General features: G+C 47.9%; 1 protein-coding gene across 3 annotated transcripts; it reads right to left on the bottom strand.

Moving 5' to 3' along the window:
• Nucleotides 1-2884: 2884 nt before the first annotated feature.
• ntn2 (netrin 2) lies at nt 2885-18199 on the bottom strand. Of its 3 annotated transcripts, none has more exons than XM_037278502.1 (7): nt 18136-18199; nt 12580-13829; nt 7941-8129; nt 7242-7391; nt 6670-6723; nt 4883-4957; nt 2885-4816 (listed from the first exon to the last, which is right to left on the bottom strand). In XM_037278502.1, the coding sequence occupies exons 2-7, from the start codon at nt 13616-13618 to the stop codon at nt 4455-4457; spliced, it is 1869 nt and encodes a 622-aa protein (XP_037134397.1). In that variant the 5' UTR covers nt 13619-13829; nt 18136-18199; the 3' UTR covers nt 2885-4454. The 3 variants fall into 3 exon arrangements, with proteins under 3 accessions (XP_037134397.1, XP_037134396.1, XP_037134395.1); XM_037278501.1 differs by lacking the exon at nt 18136-18199 and adding an exon at nt 17387-17541; XM_037278500.1 differs by lacking the exon at nt 18136-18199 and adding an exon at nt 16183-16346.
• Nucleotides 18200-19534: the final 1335 nt, after the last annotated feature.

Below are 19534 nucleotides of genomic sequence, written 5' to 3'. Positions count from 1 at the left end.
GAAGAAAAGTCCCAGGTCGTGTTTCAGCACCGATATTAACTTTGTAGTTAAAACAATCCACCGACTATTAGCTGAAATGAAATCACGCACAGCAGATGGGATTGCAACACAAATATGCAATGTCATTTTTAAACATCAGGTTGTATTTTTTACAGCGTGCATGACCCTATAAAGCAGAGGGGGGGGGGGTCATTCGGGACTGCGTGGGAGAAAAGCTGCAAGGTGGACACGCATGAGGAGAGGTGTCAAGACAAACAAGCAAAAAGAGCGAGCCAGAGGAATCTTCTGGCTCGGAGATGGACGTGAGAAAGCGGCTGACGGGGGATGTCCAAGGCTTTGCACGTATGTGGCAAAAAAACAGCCGTGGACCACTTTGGGGGCTGACAGGAAGACATCACATGCTGACTCGGGGGAACACTCAACATCTCACCTCGGAGCACATTTGAAGTGTACACAGCTGTAACCTCCAGCAAATAGACAATTTTTTTTTTTTTTAAGGGACCCGCCCCTGCACAATTTCATAACTGTCAATTATTTGAGGCTTGCACAATAAATAAATTAAAATTAATAAATAAACTTGGTCTCCGGTGAAGCATAAATGAAGCTTCATGTCGGCGACCTCGACATGACATCTTAACAGCCTCTGTCTTTTTCACTTTTTTTTTTTTCGGTTCCCCCCCCATCTCCGTCGGTGCGTGTTTACAGAGACCACCGAGCTGTTAACAATTGCCATTTAGAAACAACTTGTGCGCGCTTTCACTTTACGAGGACGCTGGGATTCATCAACGCCGGGCAGCAAGTATGCAAGTGAAGCAAACACCATTAATCAGACAAAAGGGCCCTTTTAGCCTTGTGACCCCTCCGTGGAATAAAATGAAACAAGGGCGGCGACTCCGAGCCACATTGCACTTGGGGTCCTAGCACAACATTCCAAACGGAACCCAAAACCCAAAAATCAATGCTCACTATGTTGTTTGCGGCGAAATGACTCAGATATTTCTCACGTTGCACAACATTCGAAATATTATTATAACGGTAAAATGCTATTATTTGATGTCCAACAGGTGGAACTCCAGAAGTGTCCGTTGGGTGTCTTTTAAAAGTGAGGAAAACAAAAAGATTAACCATATGCACTTGTAAAGAAAAAAAAAAAAGGGTTTCAAACAACGTCATCCGAACATTACGATGGATATTAAATAGTCAAGGTCGTGGAGTCCAACTTCCCCAGATGTACAAAAGGTCTCAATGTTTTTTGCAGTCTGTCACTTTTGTGCAGAGGATAAAGAATATATACTTATATTACTTACTTTTGGTCGGTGGCGTCATTCCACCGCTGAGGTCACAATTGTGCCATCCTGGCTGGTGCCGGACTTGAAGCTTTGCTGCACAGGAAGCAGAAGCAGGAAGTCAGGTTTCCGCAGATTTTATTGCCGAGGTGCCAAGATGTGACATAGCCTCTTTGGAATGTGTTATTAAAAAAAAAAAAAAAAAGGCCAATCCAAAACATTTATTGCTCAGTAGCTCTGCCATGGAGAGCAAAAGTTTGGCAAGGTCCAAACACACATAAAACGGCTCTATAGGTAGCGGCGAGGTGTTCTACGGCGAGTGGCACCTGTCATCCAAGCGTGCTTATTTGCTTTGATACGTGGATACGTCGGCCATATTTTGACAGGTGCGGGGGCTGTTGTTGAAGTAAGAAGCCCGAGTCGGGTTGACACAAGGCCCCGCTTGTCCGTAACCCCGCCCCCTCTTCCCCCCCCGGAGGGAAAGTGCTCCTCGGCTCCCTGAGGAAGCGTTGGAGAAGGCTTCGTTCTTCACAATGCGGAATTTGAAAATTGGGAGTGCGTCAACAGTGTGATTATGAATTACCTCCAGAGGTTCAGGCATCATCACGTACGTTTTGTCTCCTCACACGACAGCTGCTTTCACTCAAAGCGAAGACGTGCGGCCCAAAAAGAGAGATCCAGATCAGACCTTCAGCGCTGAATATTTATGATGCAGCCCTTACAAAGATTTCTTGCCACATTTTTTGCGGTTTACAAAAGAGGGGGGGGTTATATGTGTGGTTAGACACACACACACACACACACACACACACACACACACACACACACACACACACACACACACACACACACAATTGAGCGTATGCTGGAAAAGGCGGTCGAACTTTAAAGCCGAGTGGTAATGAGGCTCCATTTAAAAGCCAACGAAGCTGCGCTGGCAGCTTATGAAAGCAAGTTCGGCGAGTGCTGGAAGAAGAATGTGGAGGAGAACGCGGCGTCTTTGGATACTTTTCCAAATCCTCAAAACAGCTTTTCCAAAAAGCAGCTCGGCAAAACCATGTGTTAAAAAAAAAAAAAAAAAACCAGCTGCTGGCTAACACACACAAACAATTTTGAAGCCTCCTTTGGAATACTTGGCAATTTTTCAAAGTCCGATCTGGCCAATCTCTAACAATCTGCCCCCGTCACCGACTCCCTGATCCCACCGTAAAGTGGTGTCCATTAAGTTGAAATGTTGTCCGGTAATACAAGTTGGCACAACAACTCGATGGAAGACAGGATGTCCAAGACAGATGTGTTTGATGCTGAAGGTCTACAAACATCCAGGCACAATTTAGGGGGGGGTGATAAATGGTTCCTTTCCAGCTTAGAGGAGGATTTTGTTTGGATAGAAATTGGGAATTCAGACAACGAGGACCCTGAAGGTGACAGAGTGAAATACAAGGGGATTTAAAAACCCTTCCTGACATTGATTGGAGGCCTCACCGTTTATTTACAGAACATTTGGACTCAAAGGGAGCATTCCCAACCTGGTCGAATGGAAATGAGAATTTCCGCAGCTCGCTATTACCGAGACACATCATCAAACACGGCACACGGCTCATTAACTAATAATTTATTTTGTATCACTTAGATGAAAAAGTCAGTGGTTCGTTGCCTCGAGGAAGACTCGGATATAGAAATGGGGACGAGACATTCATCCAACAGAAAGAGGCGGGGCTTAGCTCAAGCATCCCCGTGTCACATCTTTACGTCCACCCCCCGCCCCCCCGAGTTATTTACAATAGGACGTTTGTCGTAGAAAACATTCTGTGATGTGCATATCACTTGTTTACTTGCGTGGACTAACACACACACACACATGGATGTATTCTCACACACACCTGCAAGCGCAATAAAAAGTGGCGGCGAAAGCAACAAAGCACGAAAGGGGACCGGCTTCCATTGCCAAGCTTTAGGCCTCGTTAAACAACATGACGGCTTTCGCTAAAAAGGACGAGAAAACATCTGGCCAGCTCTTATCTTCACGTCGTTGCTGTAAGGGGGCGGGGTAGAGTTTGACGGACATTTGACGGGAAAGGAGTACAGTGCGCCACTGAGCGTATTTGGCAATCTCCAACTCACTTATCAAAGACACTCAATACATAACATGCAAAAATGGCTCCTGGGGGCGGGGGGGAGTGATGGGGGGCTTGGCCGATACGCAGCAGAGGAGAGTCTTTTGGAAGAACGACAAGCCAAACATGCGGCCGCAGCCAAACAACTTTCAAGACATGCCTGTCAGCAAGATGGCCGCCGCGCCAGCTCGACGCAAACTTCAGATTCTTGTTTAGCTTATAGCGAGACATTGCAATGATGTCTTTCACAGAATGAAAGGCGGAGGAAAACCTGGAGAGCGACCAGACTTTTTTTTTTCCTCCTCTCTTGACTTTCAGAGTCTCTTAATTAGGTTTAAAACTCCGACTGTGCTCATTTGGCAAAGGATGACAGGGGGAGATAACTTTTTTTTTTGGATGCTGGCAACGGTTTGGTTCTGGAGCGGTGGGTGGGTTGGGTGGATGGGGGGGGGGGGGGGGGGGGGGCTTTGATGGACCAGCACAAACCACAAACATGCAAACATGACAAAACTTTGTAGGATTGAAACGCGATAGTCTCGTGTTCTAGTACGGTATGCTCTCCACGAACGTTCCAGCCTCGTTCATTCAGACTAAATAGTCAGCTCCGCTCGCTTCTGTCTGCCAGTCACATGACACTTTAGGCGTCCTTCAGAAACTGAGGGTCCAACCATGTGGCCTTCAGAAATGTCAACTTGAATAAGTCCAGTCTGATGGCAGTTGTGGAAAATTCCAAAGACTTGATTAAAAAAAAGTTCCTCCTGATGTCTGGTATCCCAAAAAAAAAAAAAGGTTGTGATTCCTTGGATTTCATTGTTGCAGTGGTTGGAAACGGAGCGGAAGGTTCCAACGTCGTCAGCGAGGGCGGGAACTTTGTACCCTTAGCGGTCCCTTTTTAAGGCAAACCGTTGGAGGAGAAAGATGTGACAAATAAAAAATAAAAAGGAAAATAATTATACAATATACACAAAATGTGGTCCTCGGGTACATGCAGTCTTGGTCATGTCCCGTAATGGAAAAGGGGGCGGGGTTAAGTTTCCACGGCGCCGTCCAATCAGGCTTTGCCGCACTTGCCCTTCTTCTCTTTGCGCTGGAACTTCCTCAGTCGTCTCGTCCAAACGTCCCTCCACTGGATCACCAGGCTGTTTTTATCAGCCAGCAGCCCAGCACGTTCCGGGTTGGAGGTCCCGACCCCGGGCCCCGAGCCGGTCCCGCCGTCGCTGCCGCCCATAACCAGGAAGCGCTTGCTCATTTGGATCTTGGGACACTTGCAGGCCAAATCCTTCATGTGCACCCACAGGATGTTGTCGCCTCGTTTTAAGGGCTCGCCGCGACTCTTGTACACGGACATGACGTTGACGGAAAACTTGGCCCAGTCGCCGACCGTCTCCATGTCCAGCACGTTCACTTGCACCGCTGAGGACGACAAGTCTCGGGTGAGCGGTCTCGGTGCGTACGTCACGTCATGAATTCCAAACTCACCATAATCCTTCTTGCAGTATTTCTTCATGTTGATCTTCAAGTTCCCCTTCACCGGTTTGCAGTAAGACTCACAATCTATAAAACAAACATGGCGGCTGAAACACAACAGAGGACTCAAAGTGTTAACTTTTGACATGTTTTGGAGGTTGGGGAGAGAAAAAACAGAGCGAGGTGGAAGCGAGTGTGATGCCCGAGACCACACATTGGCCAGATCCATATTAACGACTCCGTCATCCTGCTCGTAAATCCGCAATGGAAATGTGCTCTTCCCTCAGAGTTTCACATTCTGAAAGCCCCGGAAAAAAAAATAAAAAAAGACAATAATTCAATTTTCGACGGAGAGCCCTCAGGCAAGCCGGAGAGAACGCACATGGAAATGTTTGATAGTTATCAAAATTGAAATTGTGTGATGATGAAAAGAGAGAAGGGGGGGGGGTCATATGAAATATTGAAAACAGATGAGCGCTATCTTCAGAAAAAATGTGGAACGGTTTTGAATTTGCATATTTGTAGTTGATGGAGTGACAACATTGGAAAACATTTCCCATGTTTGAAGTCCCGACGGAGACACGGGAAGCCGAGCGTGCTGCCTGCTTGGAATGTCAAGACTACCAAACACACAGAACTGGACCTGGTCCTTGCGGTCTCGCTACTTTCGCGAGGAAAAACCAGCCAGTCATGTCGGCTACCAAAGTAAATCAATCAAAAGCGGCTGCACACGAAAAGGGCGTTGCGTTTTGCTGTTTTTTTTTGCAGTAATTGAAGGAGTTTAGGAAGGACAAGAAAGTCATAAAAACATCCAGGATGTTTGGCTGTGAATCAGCGAGCAGGAGATTTTATAAGGCTCAGTGAGGGGAAAAAAGGAAGGAAGAGGGGGGGGAAAAAAAAGTGTTTTAATAACTAAATTGGGGTGTTTAAAAAAAGAAATAAAAAATTCATTATTTTTTTGTTATTAATTACAAATATTTATTATTATTATTTTTTTTTTCTAGTCTCTGGAAGTGAAAATAAAATCCTGCCAAATTGAAATGATTCTTTTTTTTCTTTTCAGCTCATTATCATGAACGTGCGCGTGCAACTGCGACACGCATGCATGTAGATGACATGCGCATGGATTTCATTAAAGCGCTGCCAAATATGCTCGCATTCCTTCTCCGAGGTATTGGCGCTGAAACCTTGGCAGCGAGAAAACGGGCAAAAGCTCCTTTTCCCATGAGGAGTCACTTTTCACCTGGAAAAGCTCTTGCAAAAAAGAAAAAAATAAATAATCGCCTAGTGACCCGGAAGAGCGGCCCAGTGAAAACACTTTTCTCTACATACGACAAGGACAAATTGCGTGCTCCGCCCCCTTCTACACAAAAACCGACATTTTGGACAGTTCAAGTTTAAGGATGGAGAGAAAGACACGGATGAGGTATTTTCGAGCGCTTGAGGAGAATCGCCGGTGGAAATGTTTTCCCACGGGAGAGCCCGAATCAATTTCCTCAAGTTGCCAAAAAGTCTTTTCACGCCTCAAAACGTTTCCTTCCACTTTATCTAGCAATCACCTCGGCCTTGTCGTGATGCTTCGAGGTCGAGGAAACTTGGCCGAGGGCTTTGGGATTCCGAGACAAAAGGGGGAAAATCTCATCTGGGCCAAAGCACTTCAAAAAAGGGAGGCGCCCCATCCGCCATTAATATTTATTCCACACCTTCAAACTGGAGCCCAGAAATATGGGGGAAAAAAAAAAAAAGATGTTTTTGTTCTTCTGGTGAACGGGGCGGGGTGTGAGTGAGCGTACACCAACCTGCTGGCTCTTCTGTGCTGCTCACCACAGCTGTGGGGTTCACCACGGGGATCTCTGGAACGCAAACGTCAAACATTTAGTGCTGTGCTAAAACATAAATGCTAGATTTGAGCGGCAAACACATTTTTGAAGATCTTGGAAGGCAATTTGGACTATTAAAAATCTGCATTAAAATTATGCATGACAGCATTAAAAAAAAAAAAACATCTTGTGAAGCTCAATGAAAGGATCCGTACTAATACTAATTGGCTGCTTAACAGCCTCGCCCCCTCCCCTCCCCACGAGGCCATATTGTCACACCCAAAGTTGCCATTAAGCCTAATAGAGCTAAATTTATGCACGCGCTTAGTTCCCTTTGGTGCCTGGGATGGTTCAGCGGCAATGAAATGGTCGGGGTCGACCATCCATGACCGTGGCTTTTTTTGGACCATCTGCTCCGGAGCTGCAATGCGAGAGAAACAACACGGCGCCATGTGGCACCGCGTGGCGTGGCGCAGTGTGACGCTGCATCAGCAAAGGTCATTTTTGAAAGAGCTCCATTTAGCTTTGAGCTAGCTAGAGCGTCCACTCACTGATGCAAGGGGCCACGGGAGATCGGCTCTGCTGGTAGCCCTTGGCGCAGCGGTTGCAGGTGCTGCCGGTGACGCCATCTTTGCAGGGGCACTGACCTGTGGTCTGGTTGCACGTCTTACCCGCTGCTCCGACGGGGTGGCAGTCGCAGGCTGAGAAGATGGCGCAGGAACAAGAACATGAGACAAAACAGTTTATAGTCTTTGTCCACCGTGTTCGGTAAACAACCGGGCAAATATGAGCAGGTCGTAAGGGAAGAGGGAGGGGGGGGTGTTGATCTCTGCCCCCTCCTTTTCTCCTCAAACTGTTTTTTTTCCCCGAGGTTTTATGAGCAAGGCGGCTTGGGCCAGTTAAGAAGCAGTAAAAAGTCCTCAGATGTTGATGACTTTTCAAGCCTGCGTGACTGCAGCTGTGACACACGTCGCCTTGGGATTTGTAGTCCTTTAAAACGGTCTTTTCTTCATCGAACCTCTGCAAATTGTGGATGATTGTTTTTCTTTTTTTTTTTACACTTCACGATATTTTTCATGGCTCCATTCCCCGCCGCTCTCATGGGCGCTCATTTGCAGAGCAGGTCTGATTAGGAACAGACGCTTGCCCCGCCTCCCCCCTTTTGGAAACACCTGTATTTTATTGTCTTGAGACGTGACACTCAACATACTTTCACCTCTAACACATGGAGAAATCGAAATAGCACGTACCCTTGCAAGCCCGTCGATGAGTGATTAGTCGGGCCATGTCTCGGAAGAAGCCTTCCTTGCAGTAGTGGCAATGGCGGCCGGCCGTGTTGTGGCGACAGTTCATGCACACGCCTCCGCTCTTCCTCCCCGAAAGTTTGTACAACTCCATGTTGAAACGACAGCGCCGGGCGTGGAGGTTGCAGTTACACGCTGCGGACGGACGACACAGTTGTCAGAACATACACGGTACCTTTAAGATTTACTTTGACGCTGTGGTTTGGTAAGCGTTTACAACATGGCAGCTCCGAGCTTGGCGGCAGCTCTGCTTCCCATCCATCAAAATGATATTTGTAGCCTTCATTTCTCCCTTTTGGTGATTTATGAATCCAACTTCCTTCAGTCCATCACTTATTAATCTCCGCAGCGAGACACGTTAATCCGGCGTCAATCTCACTGATGACCTATTAAAGGAAAACCGGGCTCACATAGAGATTTGAGCTTCCCGATGAGGTGAGCCAGGATATAACGGTTCAAGCTGGAGATCCGACTGGTTCACTGAGGTTGCCGAGACGATTACGAAAGCAGAGTTTGATTTAGGAGCTAAAGTAGCTCCGAGGAATAATTGTTTTTGTTTTCTAGCAACCCGGACAGTTTGTGTATTTAAGCAGTAAATCCATTGTCATAACGTCAACGTTAAAATTAACAGACCACATCCGCATTGAAACATCGCCGCCCTAACGTGTTTTGATTCACGGCTGTTATTTTCAAGGTACGACGACGACATTTTGTCGCTACTGTGGCGAGAGCTGTACGTGATCCACATTTAAAAAAGGAAGCCTGTCACCGGGCCGGGGAAATGAGGCCGTGTTTTTCTCCTGGTTCCAGATCCTGGAAAAAAAAGGGGGTGGGAGGGGTCGCGTGTGTGTGTGGGGGGGGGGCACATTCCCAGACTGTTTCCCAATTCCATATGGTTACAGCCCAATTTGTTTGGAATTCAGAGGCTAATCAAATAGCATTTGAAATTTGACTAAAAAAATGAGTCGGTGTGGACGAGGTGATCTTCACCACAAGTGTGAAATATTCCAAGGAAATTTCCAGGGCAGGCAGGATGCTGTTTCTGCCATCAAGCATCTCAAACACGTATCCAGCTGTGAGCATGTGGGACCATTAACACCTTGCACTGGAACATGAAAGTGATGGATCACGTTTTGCATCGCGAGCGCAGCTGAAGAACCGACGGCAGATTTCTGGCATCTTGTTGATTTACGGCCGCGCGGCAACTCAAAGTACCGAGCGGCAAATCTATTGTTTTGAGCTTATGTGTGGAAAAAAAGAATAAAGGAAAATTCCCTTTGCATGTAGCCAAAAGAATTCGCGTGTTGTCAAGGAAATGGCAAAACAAACAAGCTGCGGTTGGCAAACACAGCCACGACAAATCATTTTTTAGTACGGGAGACGAAAAGAACCATAAGTCATTAAGATAAAGAGCAACAAATTGGAGGTACTGCGTGACGACGGAATGACGGCTTCACGCAAGCGGGAGCCAGCGTCCTCCTCCTTCGCACATGTTTCTGACTTCCCCATCTCCAAAGACCTTTCAATAGCGACAACGTGCCAGGTAACATATTGACTCAAGAACAGCTTGGCGTTTCCCCCCACGTGACAAATCGGCCTGTTGAATGAAAACCGATTTCAACAAATAAAATGCAAATGTTCCGTATAAATCTAATTCTATTTTTCCTTCACCTCTACCAACATTTTGGATGCCCGTGCAACTCACCCCTCCCCTCAACTAATATTGGTCCTCAAAGAGTGGAGGGCCACACTGACCGCCATCTTTCTCTTCTCGGGTCGGGCTGACGTCCAGACACCGTGTGTTACTCTCGACATGGTGTGTGTGTGTGTGTGTGAGCTGAACAGTGTCTGGCTGCTCCAGCCACCTGCTCAGGACACCGGGAGGGAACACCCGGTTAATTACCTCCTTGTCGGATCCGTGGCATCGACACAGTGTGGTGAAACCCACACAAAATAAGATTGTAATAATAAAAAGACACAAAAAAATGTGCTAATGACACTCTCATATAATTTCATATATACACAAGAGTTCACGGAAGAGTTCCTGCACTCATGTTCTGGCTTAACAGCCACCAACAACAGCGGCCGGCGTGTCGGCTGGAAACCGCATCGTTCCGCAGTTAGCAGAGCCCGCGGGCTTGCAACAACATTGAAAAAAAAAAGGCAAAATTTCCAACGACAAAAAAGCCAGGCTCTGATTTCAGCCGAAGGGGCTCCTTGATAGAAAAAGTCACTGGTGGGAAAGTCGGGGTTGATTGCTACCATGTGTGGGTGTGCGACTTGATAGAGCGGCGCATATTAACGCAATTAACGTGATTTCACCTCTTTATAATGACTTGATGGGAGAAGTGTCAATCAAACCCATTCAACCTTGGGATAAGCTGCAAAAAAAAAAAATTCAAATGATGTGACGAGCCCTCGCTAGCTAGCCTCCGGCGACGCGGGAGTTCCGGGGAGTCGATTAGCAAAAGTAGGATAATGACACATAGGGGGCAGCGCTATCAAAGCGGCTTTTCTTTTCTAAAATTATAAATCTCATCATGGTCTTTTATCCCATGTTGCCTTCAGGCGAAAGAACACAGCTTTGAAAATTGCGCGTTCCATTTGAAGGGAATCCGACATCCTCGCGTTACAACCGATTAAAAACGACACGGACGTTTTCACTTTCATTTCTCAAATCGTGAAAGTAGAACACAGACTGACCCCGGCTTGGCCTCGGCTGGTCGAGAAGTGTAACACAAAAAAAAGCAATGAAGGGATGGAAGGCCTATTTTGAAATTCTAATCAGTATAAAAAAAACCCATCTGCTCTTTGTCAGAGGGGAGAAAAAAAATAACGACGTCGTCCTCTAGGTTTAACAAATGAAGGAAATTTCCTTCAACTAATTTATTCGACTGATGTGATTTAAAAGGGTTAGGTTGAATGATTGACTAATAAAACATTGAGCGCCACACCCTCGACGGCGCTGCCAACCACAGCTCACCTGCAATCTTGAAAAATAAACCTGCAGCTTGCAAATGAGCCGTGGCGTCGGTGCACTGTTGGATCTGGCTAAGCTAAGCTCCATTAGCGATGGATGATGCCTGCTTCTGGCCTCGGAGCATCCCCGAGCTGCACTTCCTGCGCTCCAAATGAGGAAGAGGGAAGGACTGGAAAATAATTTGCCGGTACCATAAATCATCTCGGACTGGTGTCACTTGACTCCACAAGAGGCCTCTCATCCGATACAGTCTCTTTGAGCAGACTTAATTTGAAAGTCAACAAACAGTATTTACATTCCGGCGTGGGGCACGCCAGCAAAAACAACAATACTCAATCACAAACGGCAAGCAAACACAAGCGTCGCATCTGTTTCCTCGTTCTGTCCCGCACCACTCGGCAGATAAATCGCAGCGGGGTCGCCCTCGCCGACCTCCAGGACGGAGGGGTTTTTTAAAAAACCAAGATGGAGGCACCAGATGGGTCTAAAGAGGAGCCCGTACTCCACTCGGGAGGCAAAAATCAAAACGTCTCCTGACATCCAACAACATGTCACCGTCAGCTTAAGCATGTCACCATCCTGCGTAAAGGTCACGACCCCACGCCCCTGCTCCCTTTCACTAAAAAGCGCCCTCAGGCCTCGCTTTGGGTTCCAGGAAGGAAGGTAAAGCGGCCAGTGAGCTTTCATTGGCAAATCCCGGCGACATATACGTAAAGCGGGTGTAACATTTGGGAAAGAGCAAGGGGATATTTAAAAGAGGGCGTAAGCGCAGGAAAAGCGCTGAGGGATCTGCGCTGGGATATTGTTGCATAGTTGGCCTTTGGTTTTGTCACCCCTGGTCACCCTTAAGCAGATCTGGCATTTGCTAAATATGATCTCAGGCGAGCTCGCCGGGCAATTACAACACGTTAGAAAAATATACACTTTTGCCCGCCCTCCCTCCCTGCCTCCCCCCGCCGAAACTTTCTGGCTTCATCAGCGAGGTGAAAACGGGGACAGCGCTTACTAATTCGCTGCCACGTTTTTCACGACAGGCCAAATTGAGCTGAATTCAATTTCACTGGATGTCTGTTGATTTAAAACAGGTGCGCAAATCTAATATGAAGCCAGACCGTCCAAAATGAAAATCGACGGAACTGCCTATACAATTACATTAGCAGCCGTTGGCACGTAAATAAGAATAACAATTTGACATGGCCGGTCCCCAGAGCGTAAACACGACTCGCTCGCATGACGACTCGGATGATTTAACCCCTCGCTGAGTGCCAGTGAGTTGAATAGTTGTCATCCGCTGTTTAGACATTTCCAGAAAACATGAGCGTTTCCCTGAAGAGGTGCACTTCATTTACACGCTTGATGGGAAACGCAGCCGAGTGACCGATTTCGAGTGCGGGCGGCTAGCAAAAAAAAAAAGATTCCAAATATCAACATTTTATTTTCGATTGTGGCTGCCCAAAGGCGGTCATTGGATATTTGGCCAGCCAGCGGTTGTCTTTATTCAATTTTGACGGGTCCGTGTCTAAGTGCTCAGTTAGGGCTCGATGGTATGGCTGACTATTTGTTTTGACTTTGGACCCAAAGAGAAGAAAAACAAAAAGTACTCACGCAGACATTCGTTGGCCTCGCGGGCACTGGCCCTCTGCCACGGCCGGTCGTAGTGAAAGGGCTTGCAGCGGTCGCATTCGGGCCCTTCCGTGTTGTGCTTGCAGTCGCACACCAGTTTGCCTTCCTTGTCTTTCAGGCAGCGCGCACCGTGGCCGTTGCACTTGCACCTCCCGCCCACTTGGAAGTCGCCCACCGCGTAGAAGTACGCCGGCAGCGTGGCGGGCGCCGCCGCCGCCGCGGGGTCTTCGTCCCGCCCGGCCGGTCCCGGCTCCCGCGATTGCTGGGGCCGGGTGAAGACCACGCGGATATCCGTGACGGTCACCCAGTCCTGGAGGACCGGGCTGTTGTCAAAGTCTTTGCCGGACGGCCGTCCGTCCAAGGTGCTGAAGGCGATGAGGCCTCCGGAGAGCGGGTAGAGGTCCGTGTGGCCGTCGCTACACAGAGCCTCTTGTTCGTTCTGCTTGGTGATGGCGGCTCTGTTGGGCCGGTTGTACACGCGGCGACATTGCGACGAGTAGAACTGGTAGGGCGTCCACGTTTTGCCGTAGTCCATGCTCTTGTAGATGGCCAGCGACTCCGGTCTGGGCGAGCAGAACTGCAAGCTGACGTAGGTGATCTCAAACTTCTTGCCCAGGGAAAGCGTTAGCGTCACATTGTGCGGCGAGGTGTTGAGGTTCTCCGACTGCCAGCAGGTCAGGTTGTGAGCCGAGTTGAGATCGGTGAGGTAGGAAGGCGGGCGGGCGCGCCGGGGGTCGGCGGCGTCGCAGATCTGGCACGTTCGCACCGACGGCCGCTCGTCTCCGCGCTCCACCACGCTGCACGAGCGGGACGCCGGGCGCCCGCACACGCTGGACACCGCCACCTCCTTGCCAAAGGCGGCGTTGATAAACTCGGGGATGCAACGGCGGGCCGCGCCGGCGTCGTCGTAGCAAGGGTCCGCGGGGGTCTGCTGTCCGGCGAAGGGGTTGTTGGCGCCGTGCGACCCCGCCGAGCCCGCCAGGAGGCTCAAGCACAGCAAGTACGTCCAGGCTTCCCTCATTCTGCTCCGAGGGCCCGGCTCCCGACCACCGCACGCGTCTTGGGAGGCAAATAGATGCGAGTCGAGCGGAGAAGCTGCGCCAGTAAACGCCAGAGCGAGACTGCGTGCGGACGTGTCCGACTTCTCGCTAAAAATCTCCCGAGCCGGCCTTAATTGCGGCCCGGAGGAAGGAGACTGTCGGTGCTCGGTGACCCTTGGCGCGAGGCCCTTCCTGCGGGAGACAGATACAAACACGGAGGTCAGTGTCAAACTCATATTGTTACCACAAAAGGAAATCACCAAAAAGGGCCACTCAGTCAAGCGCGGACCTCTGCCAAGGCTGAGCAATCACGTCCGTCTGAAAAATCCCGACATTAATTAACATAGAAGATTGAAATGCTTGGCTGGCTGGAATAAAAAAATATATACACTTCTTGACAGACGGGCCATTTAAAGAAGTGGATGCCTCCAAAATGGCCGACTCTTTCTGTTCTTCCGCCGGTGTCAAAAGCAGCCGAGCTTTGTGGTCATGCTCGGGTAGCATGGCATCCCATAATCCCTGGTAATGGTGTGGTGCGACGGACCAGAAATGTGGTCTCTGTGTTTGAAGAAGTGAAACCGCCAAAGAGAAACTCTCATCAAAGACGATGTGACGGTAAAAATTCCGACATTCCCCGATGAGTCAATTCACCAGTGATACGGTTCCATGCTTGGTACCTGGGTGACATTGTTTCTACAATGCTCGGCTAGACAAGGAGCCTCTTGGTTCCAAAGAAGGGGTTCGGGGTGAGAAAGCCATTTGAGGAGGGGGGGGGGGGGTGAATACGGCCTGGGGCTTTTCCTCGCCTAATCCCCCTTTTCCTTCCCTGGGTGTCAAATCGAGAGGTGCCTCATTTGAAAAGTGACAGCTGAAGGCAACCGCATCCCTCTTTGTGTGCTATTTATTAAATTACAATGAATGGCAGCCAGCCGCTCCCGCTCGGGCTCCCCTTCATACAACGCCATCCATCCCTCTTCATCTGAGAGAGAAGAACAAAAGGTGGCCTCTGTATCCACTTCAGTCAAGCGCGGCGGAAAGCAGACAGATGGGAGTTAAAGGCCAGTCGCAAAGACAAAAGTTTCCTTCTTCTTACGTGTGAAGGGCTACGGGGATTGCAACCCTTCAAAAACTAAACAAAAAAAACTGGCAAATGGGAGCACTCATCTGCACTCCAACTATTTGGCCTCTTCTCAAGTGGTGCTAAAAGGAAACAACCCCCCCACCCCCACTTGTTTTCTAGTGTTGGACAAAAATGTCAAGAAAAGTAAGACAACGTGATAAATGGAAGAAGAGCAGACCTGGAGATTAATGGAGGAAGGTGACTAGGGCATGAAAATATGAGATGGATGGAGCGAGACAGATTAAGGTGGACGACTGCGACGGTGCGTGTCAGTGCCTGGAATGACTAAATATGGGAGAGCTGTGGGTGGGTGGGTGCTTCAACCGACTGGGAACAGTGACAACACACTAGAGGAGACGCCAGCTTTGTTTTTTTTCTTCTACCTCATGACTTATCATAATGAGAAACAAGTTTCATGTGTAGATGGGAGGACGACGGGGTGGTCTTGAGGTTTTCAGCTTCTCCCCCCCCCCGTCATCGGGAGATCATCCCACGTTGATTCGCTTCTCTTTCAAGCATGGGCGCCTTAGTCGGAGTTCACCGATTAGGAAAACACAAGTCGCTGAGAGGCTTTATTTGGCTTGGGTGGATAGTGGAGGGCTCCGGGTAGGGGGGGGGGGACAGCTGAGCCGCTTTGTATCCCAAGTGGGAGCCTTTCACGCTGGTCGGGTAGCCCCTCTCTGAGACGGGGAGCGGAGGGAGGTCTTCTATCGGGTGACAGTGAGAGGGGGCCCGATGTGGTACCCTGCTGTCCCCCTCCAGCACAGTAATCCCTGGTGGGGTTATTAGCATCTTTCCACAACTACTGAGGATTTTTTGTCAATATTGCTGACACATTGCCAATTCTGACGGATAAACGAGTTTATTTTGAGTCTGTTCGACAATGGGCAAAATCCAAAAATGGAACACACACACAGAGCAAATAAAGATGTCGACGTGAGTCAACATGACTGACAGGACTCAGGTAACAGAGGTCAGCGGCCCGCTCGATGACGGCCATCTTCACGGTGGTGACGACAATTCCCGTGTGTGTGTTTGGGGGGAGGGCAGGAAGGGGTCAACTTTCCCAGCTGAGGGCGTCATTAGCAGAGGGATCACCGACAAATTCTCATGTCTCAGAGAAGGTTCAAGGTGTAGAACGAGGTCAAGGTAGCTCTCAGACAAAATTGCCGATGTCGTTTTCTGCGAGGTCAATGCTTTGGTGAAAAAGGGTCATGGCAGAGGAGGGGAGGAAAAAAAACAAAAAAGGGGTAAAAGTTTGAGGTATGACGCAAGACCCGAGGGTTAAACGGGGTTAATTGGCCACGACGATACAAAACAGTCAAGCACGGGGAAAGCCCGAGACATTTTCAAAACATTCCAAACACGACCGCTGAGAAACATGCCGATATGACAAGCACACAGACCACACACACACACACACACCTGGAGAAAACGTGCATGCAGGCCAAGCGGGACGCGGGGGACGGGCAGGACCGAGCATGCCGATATTTGCTCCTGGACCGTCTTCCCGTTGCCAGACACATCTGGAGTGTCACGCCGACGGACAGCAGGTATTTGAATGCTTACAGGCGAGGGGAGCACACACACACACACACACTTCAATGGAACTTAGAGAATGAGTGACACAATGAGCAAAATCTGCAGAGTGTTGCCTCGGATTATCTCGCACACATCATGCGACTGCAACCGCCTCTTCTGATGGTGGACCCGATGAAAATAATCACAGACGATTCCCGATTGCGTGGAGTGACTCCGACGCTTAATGGTGAGAAGTAGGTCAAGTGGCTGACACTGTTTCAAGGGGGCAATAGGGGCATACTTTAAGGCCATTCAAGCAGTTAAGATAACAAGTGCCGGACGGGACTGTCGCTTTCAGCTCCAGACTTGTTTGAGAGCAGGCTGTGTGCACTTTCAAGGGGGCGGAGTTTAACATTGGAGCATGTTTGATATTCGGGGAAGTCAGCACAGAAAACACCAAACAAGCCAAAATTGGATTGGATTTGCACTAAATGGAACTAAAATATGTCCTAAATTTAAAAAAATGTGTCATCGTCGATGACATCACACAACTAAAATGTAACAGTTTTGAGTGCAATTTTGAATGACTCACTTTGATAATTTTGCACGTACATTTTGACTTCTTATATAATATTTCAAAATATTTGATGCAATCACTAATCGCAATAGAATTGAGGTGAAATGATGAAGGAATTAATTACAGAACATCCTCCATAATTATTTTAATGACATAAGATGCTAAGTTCATCAAACTTACTTTTTTTTAGATTTGATGTCTAATGCAACGTTACAGTGTAACTTTAACTTTTCAGAAGGGGGGGGGGGTGCACGCTGAGGAAATATTGGAAGTGACAAACGCATGTTGAAGGACGAAGGCGGCCGAGAGGCGCGCCGCTTGCTTTGGCACGCATGCACTCTTGGCTCACAATCGCCCCTTCAGCTTCCACCTCCTCTTGCACACTTATTTCTACCCAATTCCAGAGTGGCACCTGTCTGTGAACGCGCGTGCACGAGCTAACGGCAGCTTCATTTAAAAAAAAAAACGGGTTCACGTAACCTGTCATTGCCTAACACATGCTTGTTCAAATAATAATCATATCCAACTCACCTTATTGAATCCAAATTAGCCTTTAAATAGAGTAAAGAAAAATGCCACTAAATCCCACAAGTGAAAATGTGGACCACCTCTCTCTCATGCGTGCCTGGACCCAAGTGAGAAGCGAGCAGTCGTCCATATGTTGAAAAGCGAGCCCGGGCTGAGGCTACTCCCCGTTCAAATCAAACACACATTTTCCCAAAGTGTGTGCGGGAGAAGAGGGGGGGGCGACGCGTGTGTGTGTGTGCAAAGAGGAGGGGAACCAAATATTCCAATTACACTCTTAATGTGTTTTCTCCTTGTTGGACTTGATTTTGCACAAATTAAAACATTGCCAAGAAACCACAAAGCAACCACAAGCCAAAACCAAAGCGACTATTTTGTCATACATTTGATTAGTGCGTGTGAAATACACAATGTGGATTGTTCCCCTTTGCCTCTAAAATCTCTCTAAGCTGATCAACATTCCTTTAGAATCTACTGTACCATTCAAAATAAAGTTAAGGGGTCAAAGAGGTCACCTGACTCTGACACGCGAATCGATATTAATTTGTTTCAGTGAAATGTCCCATATGACTCGAATAATCGTTGAATGTGAATTGTGAGTGGCAGAGATAACGACAACAAACATTTGCTCCATTGAAAGAAAAAGAAAACAGACACAAAGAGACGCAGCGGTTTCTCCATGGTAATCAATTCTTCAATTAACTGTGAAAAAGGTCAACGTGAGCGTCACAAAAGGAACAAAAAGAAACACTTACGGCGTCCTAGGGAGTTTTTACACGGTGTAGTCCAAGATGGGGACACTTTGCAGTGGACACAAGACAATCAATGCCAGCTTGTTTTTTTGGGGGGAAATCTTCATTTCTGGCACCTCCTGTTGGCAGAGGCAGGGAGTAATGAGTTACATTTTTGGGTAGCGTTTTCCTTTCTAAAATTTGCTTGTCTGACATTTACATCAAATTTGAAATCATCCAAATCAAAAGTTAGTTACCAGTTATTCTTCTTGAGGTTTTGCCCCATTGCTGAGCTTAAAACTCTCAGGAACTGATCTTCAATGGTGAATGGACGCTCTCTGGTGGCCACATGTTTATTTCCTCCCTTTTTGTTTTTTTTAACTTTATTGCAGCAAAATATACAAATTAAACAAATATAATGATCATTTGTAGAAATATATAAACATTGAATCCAAAAAATAGCCAATGTGACGATAAACAAATACAAAAAAGAATTAGAAAGGAGAAAAAAATAAAAGAAACTTTTCTATTGAATCATAACAGAGATAAAAAACAAAAAAATTAAACAGTTCTTATTTGAACTTGATAGGAGTTTGAAAAATTGAGGAGCAGCAACCTGGAAAATGATAATAAAAAAAAAATTGTGCATATTCACGGGCAGCACTGCCTTGAAAATCTGATGAACCACAATAAAACAAAACACAGTCTGTGTAGATTCTCAGTCTTGGTCCCAGGACTTATCTCATGACCTTTTTGTAGCTCCGCCCACAAGCGAGTCTTCAGCGCCCCCGTCAGAAGTCTTAGCATCGCATTCCGACCACCGACAGAAACGTTTGTTGCGTCTCGGCTCTTGATTGAGGCCGGCCTCCTCTCTCGATCTCTTCCTGGATGGTCCGGGCGAAGGCTCCGCCTCTACTTCCACTTCAGCGAAACACGAGACAAAGTCGCTTTCCTCGGAAGCCTCTTCTTCCTCACCCAAGTTCCCGATGCCGTGCGATCCCGACTTCTTGTCTCTCTTGGCTTCTTGCTTCTTTTTCTCGGATCCCTGCGGCGGAGGATCTTCTTCGTCGACATCGATGCCGGCGCTCTCTGAAAAGTTGTAGTCAAACTCGTGCCACCATCGGAAAGCCTCGTCGTCGATTTCCTCAACTTTGGATCTGACGTTCGGCATGGTTGGCAACGGGTGTTCGTCTACTTGCTCCAAAATCTGGTTGGCGCTAACTAGCAACTCATTTTCATTGGCCGCATCCTCCACGTGGTGATCGTCCCTGTCATCGTTGACAATATCGTCGTTATCGGCGACGTGTTCTTGGGTGACGTCGTAGTCGCGAATGGTCAAATCTTCCTCCCGTAAGCCGTGGAATTCAAAGACGATTTCTTCAAAGATATTACCGCACGAAAATGGCCACACTTGCCAAATGAA

Source organism: Syngnathus acus, chromosome 19 (assembly GCF_901709675.1).
Source record: "Syngnathus acus chromosome 19, fSynAcu1.2, whole genome shotgun sequence".
NCBI classification, from domain to species: domain Eukaryota; kingdom Metazoa; phylum Chordata; class Actinopteri; order Syngnathiformes; family Syngnathidae; genus Syngnathus; species Syngnathus acus.
Note: the sequence above shows the minus strand (reverse complement) of the source record. Positions and strands in the feature narration are given on the sequence as shown.